A 9,621-nucleotide genomic window follows, 5' to 3' on the forward strand; every position below is an offset into this window, starting at 1 on the left:
CCAGATTTCAGCCAGACTTTATTGCAGCTTCGTCACCGGCGGCAGCAGAGCCGCGCCCCGTGGTGGCAGCAGGACACGGTGCCACCAGGGATGGACAGGGGTGGCACTGGGGCACAGAGCAGTCCAGGGAAGGAGCCCCGGTGGTCCCCAGCAGTGGGGGGGTGCAGGCAGCTGCCCTTGTCTGCAGCTCAGCCGCTCTCCGAGGCCGGCCCAGCCCTGCTCCCGTCCTGCTTTACCCGTTCCTAATCACTGCAGGAGCTGCAGCTCTGCTCTGCCAGCACCTGCAGGGGCAGGGATCCCAGCAGCTTCTCCCACCAGCCTTGGGCCGCCTCCAGGATGTGCTTGGAATGCGTTGGGGCCGTGGCAGGACGTGGCAGTGCCACTCGGGGAGCCCAGACCCGCCGTTAGGACACGCTGCAGTGCTTGGCCGTCCTGCCCCTGCCCCTCTCCGGGGGCTCCCTGCCCAGGGAATTCATCCCGGGCTTGGGGATGGGCTTCCCGAAAAAGAAACCCTCCTCCTCCGAGTCTGAGTCCGAAGATGAGGAGCAGGTGGGACACCAGGAGTCGTCCTCCTCCGTGCCATCCTCTGCCCGGGGGCTGTGTCGGGGAGGGGAGGTGCCCGCTTGGAGCTGTGCATTTCCACTGCCTGCAGCTCTTCGGGGTTCAGGGCCCCCCAAAAGCGGGTGGCCCGAGGCTCTGGGCTCGTTGGGCCCCGGCTGGGGGGCCGAGGGGTGGCCGGCTGGGGGTGCCAGCACCCCTGGGTGCTCCTTGGCAGCGTCGCTGCTCTGCTCCCGTGCGGCGGCTCCGAGATCCTCGGGGCTCCTGAACGCAGGGTGCACTGGGGCCTGATCCGAAAACGCCTCTGGAAGAGGGGAGGGGGGAGGAAGGGAGGAAGGAGAGGCTGAGCCTGCCCTCCCACAGCCCTCCCACAGCAAGGATTGTCTCGGGACACAACGGGGTGGCACCCACCCACCCCCAGCTCCCACCGTGGGGAGTTTATCACCAATTCCCATGGTGTGACATTCCCAAAAAAGTCCTCAGAGCCTGGATTTGCTCCCCTCCCACCCCAGGCAGCAGGATCCTACCAGCCCCAAAATCCCTGGATTTGCTCCCACCCCATCCAGCAGGATCCTACCAGCCCCAAAATCCCTGGATTTGCTCCCACCCCATCCAGCAGGATCCTTCCAGCCCCAAAATCCCTGGATTTGCTCCCACCCCATCCAGCAGGATCCTTCCAGCCCCAAAATCCCTGGATTTGCTCCCACCCCATCCAGCAGGATCCTACCAGCCCCAAAATCCCTGGATTTCCCCCTCCCACCCCCTCCAGCAGCATCCTACCCTCCCCTTCCCCGCGCTGCCTGCAGCCCCCCGCGGCTCGGGGCAGGGCGGTGCAGTCGGGGGACGGCGCGGAGGCGAACGCCGAGTCGGAGGAGTCGGAGGCGGTGGAAGAGGCGTCCTGGCCGCGGCCGCAGGTGTCGGAGCAGAAGAGGCGGCCGCGGCGGCAGGTGAGGGGCTGGCCCCGCAGCGGGGCCCGGCACAGGCTGCAGCAGAAGCAGGCGGCTCGGGCGTGCCAGTGCAGCCCCTGGTGCGTGACCTGCTCGCTGTCGGCGCCTGCGGGGCAGCCACGGGTGAGGGGAAGGGTCTCCAAAACAAAAAAAAAAAACAAAAAACCAAAAAAACCCAACCAAAAACCAATAAAAACCACCAAAAACCAATAAAAACCACCAAAAACCAAAAAACACCACCAAAATCAATAAAACCCACCAAAAACCAATAAAAGCCACCAAAAACCAATAAAAATCACCAAAAAACCAATAAACCCCACCAAAAACCACCAAAAACCCAATAAAACCTACCAAAATCAATAAAAACCACCAAAAATTAATAAACCCCACCAAAACCCAATAAAACCCACCAAAAACGAATAGAACACACCAAAAAACAATAAAAACCACTAAAAACAAATAAAACACACCAAAAACCAATAAACCCCACCAAAAACCAATAAAACCCCTCCAAAAACCAATGGAACCCCACCAAAAACCAATAAAACCCACCAAAACCCAATAAAATCCACCAAAAACCAATAAAACACACCAAAAACCAATAAAACCCCTCCAAAAACCAATGAAACCCCACCAAAAACCAATAAAACCCACTAAAACCAATAAAACACACAAAAAACCAATAAACCCCACCAAAACCCAATAAAAGCCACCAAAACCCAATAAATTCCACCAAAAACCAATAAAACCCACCAAAAATCAGTAAAACCCACCAAAAACCAATAGAACCCACCAAAAACCAATAGAACCCACCAAAACCCAATAAAACCCAACAAAACCCACCAAAACCCAATAAAAACCACCAAAACCCAATAAACCCCACCAAAACCCAATAACCCCCCCCAGAACGCGTGCTGGCAGGGCCCGGGCGCCCCGCGGGGCGGCGGCCGTACCGATGGGGTCCCCGCACGCCTGGCAGGGCTCGGCGAAGAGGCTCTCGAAGCAGCCCCGGCAGCAGGGCCGGCCGCTGCGCATGACGTAGCGCTGGCCGCGCAGGGGCTCGTCGCACTCCAGGCAGCAGAAGTGCTCGGGGTGCCAGCGGCGGCCCTCGGCCTCGATGCACTCCTCCATGAAGATCAGCTGGAAGGGGGGGAACGAGCGCCAGGCTCTCAGCGCGCCGCGGTGCGCCGGGCCCGCAGCCCGTGGGGGTCTCAGGAGGGAATATTCCTCCAGCCCATCGGTGGTTTTGATGGATTTGGAGCCCGGGGGTGTTTAACAGCCAAGGGAGGTCAAGGGCTCTCCCTGCCCAGCACCCACCTGGTCGCAGGAGGCGCAGCGGGGTCGGAAGAGCTCGGCGTGGTGCCGGCCGCAGTAGATCCTCCCATCCTGCTGGAAGTAGATGAGATCCACCAGCTGCTGGTGGCAGAAGTGGCAGGAGAAGCAGGACGGGTGCCAGAACTGGTCGCCCAGGTGAGACGCTGAAATCCCCGGGTCGCCTTTGTTCAGCCTCCGGCCGCACTGCAAGGAGGGGGACACGGGGTTTGGGGCAGGGCTGGCTTTTGGGGACGGGGCCCTGGCAGGGAATGGGAGCTGGAGGGGACACCTCACCTTCCTGCAGGGACAGCCGTGGCAGGGACCCGGCACGGGACACGCCAGGCCCTGTCCCAGAGCCTCCTGTCTGCGGCGGGCGCTGAAGGCGCGGAGCTGGCGCCGCTCCTCCTCGGCGAGGCCGGGGCAGTACCGCTCCTGTGGGGCACGGCGGTCAGGGGCTGCCCTCTGAGCCCTTGGGGGTTTGGTTTTTTATCTTTTCCATACATTTGTAACCCCGTGATTCTTTAGTGTGTGACTCTAAGCTCCACACGCAGTGTCAGATTTTTGGGCAGACACGATTCCTCTCCAGGCCTGGGAATCAAGGACACCTCACTGCCTCAGGCCCGGGAGATGGAAACAAAAGCAAGGGGAGCAAATTTGGGGGTCAATGACTTCATTACCTGAAGCTGTAATTGGAAAATTAGCCCCCAATATGCAAATGGCCAAACTTATTAAAGTTCAAAACTGCTCAAACAGGTGAAACCCGTGACCCATGGTCCATTTTTGGGTGGGCTTCATCTGCCCTAAATGTATCTCAAGGCCCTCCAATAAACAAATCTGCTTTTTATCCCGTTAATTTGGCCTGGCCTCTGTTTTTAGGCATCTCCACACCAGGAGAGCCCGGGGAGGGGGCAGCAGCCGAAGGAGGGGTCTCACATCGCAGTCCTGGGGCGGCAGCTGCTGCAGGAGGGCTCTGGCGCGGAGCCGGCCCCGCTCCGAGGGAGAGCCCGGCGGGGGCACGAAGCACGGCGGGACCTGGGGACAAACAGCCATTTCAGAGGGGATCAAATTGTGTTTATGGCGATAAAATGTGCGTTTAACCCCAGAAACGGGGCGCTGCGGTGTGGGAGCCACGCGGGGCTGGGGAGAGCGGGGGCTGCCCACCTCGGGGGGCTCCGGGTACTCTTCCAGGGCACAGCCGGAGTCGCTGTCGGACGAGGCCGGGGGGAGGCCCCCGGTGGTGCCACAGGGAGAGGGCTCGTCCCGCTGGGGCCATGCAGGGCTCGGCAGGGACATCCGCTGGGGACAGAGCACAGGGGTCACACACGGGGCGGGGAGCACGGATCCAGCCCTGGACACGGATCCGGTGTCCCTGCGGCAGCAGGACAAGCAGGCCTTGTCCCTCAGAGGGACACTGGGGCACGTCCAGCTGGATGATGCTCCAAGGCACCACGGCCTCGAGATCTTCGGCTGAACGCTGCGGGAATCCAAGGGATTTTTGGGGGAGTTCCTTTCTCTTTGGGGGTTACAGTGAACCCACACCAAGGGCAGCTGGCAGGGCTGGGGCTTTGGGCGGGATGGGATGGGATGGGATGGGATGGGATGGGATGGGATCCATGGGATGGGATCCATGGGATGGGATGGGATCCATGGCATGGGATCCATGGCATGGGATGGGATCCATGGGATGGGATGGGATCCGTGGGATGGGATGGGATCCATGGGATGGGATGGGATCCATGGGATGGGGATGGGGATGAAGCCAGGCAGGGAAGACCCCAAAGGCCCAAGCTCAAACTGGAACAGGCTTTGGAAAACAGCAACACCCACAGCAGGAGGTTTCCCCCAGATGCCACAGCTAATCCCGGGTCTAGTGGCCCATCCCTGAGTGGGAACTGACCGAGGCTGAGCCCAGCTCAGTGGAAAATAATTCCTTCCCCTCGGGCTGCCATTGTTCTGCCCAGGGCTGTTCCTGCCCGGCTGTCCCAGCCCACAGCACACGCCTGGCTCGGGGTGAGGTGGTGGAAACCCATCCGGAGCCGTCCCCTCCTCCCCAGGCGGGCTCTTTCCAGCGCCGCGCTTCCTTCCTGCCCCGGCTTCCCAAAACAAAGGCGAGGTGCTGATGTGGTGGCTCCTGGGGTTCCCTGGATGCCAGCCCAGAGCCTGACGGCCTCAGCCCACGCTTCCTGCCCTGCCACGGGGAGCCAGGCTGGGATGGAGGGGGGAAAATCACGGGGCTGTGATCAAACAGGCCCAGGGATTCACCCCTGCAACGCCCACCACGGATGGATCAACCCCTCTGGAAAATGTTCCAAATGTTCCATGCATAAAACAGTCACAAGGATGAGGGGTGAGAACCCCCACAGCACGAAATTTTGGCCCTCCAACACTTCTGCCACCATGAGGATCTATTCCCTGCTGGTGTGTCCCCCATGCCAGGGACATCCCAGTGTCCCCAGTGCTCCCAGCAAGCACCTCCAGCCCTTCCCGAGGCTGCTGGGCTGTGGCCGGGAGCAGTGGGATCAGCCGGGGCAGCTCAGGTTTCCCTGCCCCGCTGCCGGGTCAATGATTAACGCCGCAGATCTGCTAATCAGAGAGATAAAACAAAAGGCCTGCTGGCTTTTTCCTGCCGTTTGGGGTCTGGAACCCCGGGGCAGCCCGGGGGGGACGCAGGGCTGGTTGTAGGGCGCTGTTCAAAGCTGTGCTTTGGGATAAGGATGAAATAATCTGGATTTACTGGGTGTTTGCTGCCCAAAAAGAGCCTTGCTGGCTTGGTGAGGGACCACAGCAGGGCCAGGGAGGAGCAGGGCTGGGGGAGACCCTGGCACGCCGAGTGGGGACCCTGGCGTGCAGCCCCAGCTCTGCTGCTGCTGCTTTGGGAAAGGTGCCCCCATTTCTGCCTCCCGCGGGAGGTGGGGGCATTCCCGGGCTCATTAAGCCTCCAAGCTGCATTTGTGTAATCTCCTGGAACCGTGCTGTTAATTAGACCCCTGCGATGCTCTGGGGACTCGGGGGGGCTGGCAGTGCCAGCCCCGAGGGGCACCGGGACCCCATCCCAAGGCACGGGGGGGTGACACCGGGGGAGGGCGGCTCGGGCCGGGCTCCCGGCTGCTGGGAACGCGCGGGGATGTGCCGCAGAGCCCAGCCCAGCCCGGTTTGATGCGATTACGCCGGCTGGCAGCCGTCTGGGCTGTAAACAAGTCCCTGTAATTAGCCCCAGACGGTGACAGAGGTACGCGCCTCCCATGCTAAAGAGGCAGGCAGCCCCGACAGGTCTGGCTCCTCTGCTCCCCGGGCCTGTCCCCTCTTCCTTCCTGCCCTCCCTCGCTGCCTCCGGGCGCTGCTGGTGCCTCCCTGCCCTGCCGGGGGGCACGGGGATGCTCCCAGCCTTGGCACCGTGCTGGCACTCTGGGGGAGCTGCCTCTCCCTGCCAGCCAGCCCCCGAGAAGGGACGTGTGACAGACCAGTCGGGCGGGCTGGGTGGCACTGCCTGGCATCGCCTTGGCTGCAGATCCTCTGTCCTGCCGGTGGGAGCTCCTCCGGATGCGTTTGCCCGCGCTCCCCTGGCTCTCCAAAGCATCGGAAGCCGTCGCGGCTCCCTGGGCACAAAGAGGCTGAAATTCCTGGGAATACTAATCTGATTTGGCTCGGCGGGAGCAGCCCCCGGCTCCAGCTGGCTGCGGGAGCCCGTGCGGGCTCGCAGCCCTCTGCTGCCAAGGTCACACATTAACTCGCCGCTCAGCCTGCTCGGAATTCAGCCCAGGCTCCCTGTGGAGCCGCATCCCTGCCTCCAATTTCCTTCTGTGTTTCCCCAGGGAAACAGAACCTCTCCAAAAAGCCCCTCAGAGCAGCCCTGGCAGCTCCAGGGGCGCAGCTCCGCGCTGGCCTCACCCACGGGATAACCTGTTTGTGCTTGAGCTCCCGTCAACACAGCTGCGCTGCAGGAGCAGGAAAAAAGCCGGGGAGCAACAAAGATGCAGAGCAATAAAGATGCAGAGCAATAAAGATGCATCTTTTGGGGCGAGATAAGCCGAGGGCTGGCAAGGAGAGCCGGAGCAGCAAGTCCTGCCCGACCGGGAGCCGGTCGCACCGAGGAGCCCACGGTGCCTTTTGGACCTGGGGTGGCACCGGGTGGAGCAGCCCGTGGTGCCACCGCTGGGCACAGCAGAGTGGTGGCGTTAAAAACGCCTTTGCAGCCCCCCAAAATGATGGGAGAGGGTCTCAGCGTCCTGCTCTGCCACGCTGCCCCCTGGCACCAGAGGGGACCGTGCCCTGCTGGCTCACCGGGGGATGTGCCAGCGCTGCCAAGGGCTTTTCCTGCTGTGTTTTCGCTCCGTCCCGCAGGCACGGCAGGGAGCTGGAACCCCTTAACCCACCCTGGCCCATTCCTGCACCCGCAGGTACGGACCGAGACCCCCGCCCCTCCCCTCCCCGCGACCACCGGGATGGAGACTCGCGACCCCTCCTCTCTGGTGACCACCAGAGCAAAGCCCCCCACCTCTCCCTGTGGCTACCAGACTTCACCCCGGCAGGTCCAAGGGGTCCCAGCTCCATCCCCGACCCCGGTTTAACCCGTTCCCGGCCAGCCCCAGCCGCAGCAGGGATGGTGGAAGCAGCGCTGTGCCCGCGCACCTGCCCGCTGCGGGCTGGCACAGCCTGGCACGATGGAACGGGCGTCACCTCCTGCTCTCAGGGGACACTTCCCGAAAACAAAGACCGCGGGGACAGCGATATTATCTCCAAACAGCCCAAACCCCCCCCTGCTCCGCCTCATCCCCGTCCCCTTCCCCTCGCAGCAGCACCCTCCCGCTGCCCCCTCCCTCTCCGCCACCTCCATCTCCCCTCGGAGCCGGGCGAGCCGAGCCCGGCAGCCCCCTCAGTCCCTTCCAGTGTCACTTTTAGCCGTACCTGCCCCTTCCCGGCGCTCCGGGCCCCGCTCTCCGCCGCTCCGGGCTCGGCCGCCCGCTCCAGCCCCGCGCCGGCCGCCGCCGTCCCGCCCTGCTCCGGAGCACGCCAGGGAATGGAGCCTGGCCTGGGAAAACTTTGCAAAGCGAAAGGAAAACATCCAAGCTCAGGCAGGGAAACACTTTTTTTTTTTTCTTCCTTTCTTTCCTCTCTCTCTTTTTATTTTTTTTCCCCTGCCTGCCCAGGCACTGGCTCCGCGGCAGCCGGGGTCCTAATTAGAGGCTTTTTAGCCTAAACCTCGGGAGCCAGCCAATGGCTGGAATTCCAGGGCAGGCAGGGAGGGGAAGGGGGGGGAGGACATTAACCCTACAGGGGAAGGAGCTGCCGATGACATCTGCCTCGCTCCTACCTCTCATTTCCCGAGCGCCCGCGCCCTGCCCTCCATCTGCGGCTCGGTTCACCCCAGGTTGCCGTTTGATGACTTTTATGATCCCGCGCGGTGATTTATTTCCCTGCCGAGATCAGAAAGACTTGAAGCTTCATGAAAGAGGGGGAAGTGTCATTACACCCCAATTTAGAGGTGGAGAAACTCCGGCTGGGCTCTCACAAAGGAGTTAGCCAGCGGCAAGTCAGGATGTCCCAGTTTCCACAAGCCCTGCGCACCTGACGAGGCTCCTCGAGCCATCCCAGACCGGCTCCGGCTGCAGCAATTCCACCCGGGCAGGACTCAGGGGAAAATTTCTCAGAGCCAGACGCGAGGCACAGCGTCCTGCTTGTGTTTCTCACCGTGCTGTAAGATTTTCCTGCCCGCTGATGTGACTCTGGGGACGAGAATTGTCACAGCATCCCCCAAAAACCCCGAACATCTGCAGGGGCCGGGCTGGATCTGTGCCACCTGCGTGGTCCCGGAGCTGTGGCTCGGTTTGGGAGCCCTGAGGGGTGCAGGTGGCTGGTTCTGGTGCTGGGATCGGGGCTGGGGCTGCAAAGGGCACAGGGGTGTTGATTTGGAGGTGCCAGGCTGCGTGACACGCCCGTGGCACCGCTGGGTGAGGCAGGGCAGGGCGGTGCTGGGGCACAGGTTGTGGTGCTGCTGCTTTATGGAAGTGGTTGCCCCATCCCTGGAAGTGTCCGAGGCCAGGCTGGATGGGGTTTATGATGCTTTCTTGGGATTTTGGCTTTTATCTTTTCCATACATTTATAATCCTGCAGTTCTTCAGTGTAGAACTCCAAACTCCATACACAGTGCCAGCTGCTGCTTCCCCATTTTTACAAAACCTTTCCTCTCCAGGGAATCAGGGACACCTCACTGCCTCAGGCCTGAGAGATGGATTTATTTACCAACAAAAGTGATTTATTTGGGGGGAGCAAACTTGGGGTCAGTGACTTCATTACCTGAATCTGTAATTTAAAAATTAACCCTCAATAAACCAATGACCCAAACCTATAAAAGTGTGAAACCCCATGACCCGTGGTCCATTTTTGGGTGGGCTCCACCTGCCCTAAATCCACCTGAAGGCCCTTTAAAAAACAAAACTGCTCTTTATTTTCTAATTCTATTTGGTCTCTGTTTTTAGGTAGCCTGGATACCCAAACATCCAGGTACCTGCATACCTCCCACCTGGAGCAGCCTGGGACAGTGGGAATTGTCCCTGTCCGTGGCAGGAAAGGGATTTTTAAAGTCTCTTCCAGCCCAAACCTTTTGGGGATCCTCTGCACAATCCCCTGAGCTGGGGGAGAATCAGGAGGAGGAGGAGGAGGAGGAGGAGGAGGAGGAGGAGGAGGAGGAGGAGGAGGAGGAGGAGGAGGAGGAGGAGGAGGAGGAGGAGGAGGAGGAGGAGCTGGCACTGCCCAGGCTCCCTTTGATGTCCCCACGCTGTTTTTCTGCTGTCACCCACTCCGA

The 9,621-nt window shown here is 61.0% G+C and overlaps 1 protein-coding gene across 1 annotated transcript; it reads right to left on the minus strand.

The window, feature by feature from the left end:
- Position 1: 1 nt before the first annotated feature.
- On the minus strand, positions 2-8,024 carry PRICKLE4 (prickle planar cell polarity protein 4). The gene is made up of 8 exons (XM_064399085.1): positions 7,725-8,024; positions 3,981-4,115; positions 3,753-3,851; positions 3,114-3,251; positions 2,823-3,023; positions 2,459-2,645; positions 1,339-1,611; positions 2-862 (listed from the first exon to the last, which is right to left on the minus strand). The coding sequence occupies exons 2-8, from the start codon at positions 4,110-4,112 to the stop codon at positions 405-407; spliced, it is 1,488 nt and encodes a 495-aa protein (XP_064255155.1). The 5' UTR covers positions 4,113-4,115; positions 7,725-8,024; the 3' UTR covers positions 2-404.
- Positions 8,025-9,621: the final 1,597 nt, after the last annotated feature.

The sequence above is a fragment of the Passer domesticus genome, chromosome 25 (genome assembly GCF_036417665.1).
Source record: "Passer domesticus isolate bPasDom1 chromosome 25, bPasDom1.hap1, whole genome shotgun sequence".
NCBI classification, from domain to species: domain Eukaryota; kingdom Metazoa; phylum Chordata; class Aves; order Passeriformes; family Passeridae; genus Passer; species Passer domesticus.

Excerpts from the sequence above, each read along its gene's own strand:
- PRICKLE4 (XM_064399085.1), bottom strand. The coding sequence starts at position 4,112 with ATGTCCCTGCCGAGCCCTGCATGGCCCCAGCGGGACGAGCCCTCTCCC. Across the intron at positions 3,852-3,980 it reads AGTACCCGGAGCCCCCCGAG|GTCCCGCCGTGCTTCGTGCC; the intron begins GTGGGCAGCCCC and ends GTTTGTCCCCAG. Across the intron at positions 3,024-3,113 it reads ACGGCTGTCCCTGCAGGAAG|TGCGGCCGGAGGCTGAACAA; the intron begins GTGAGGTGTCCC and ends CCCTCCTTGCAG.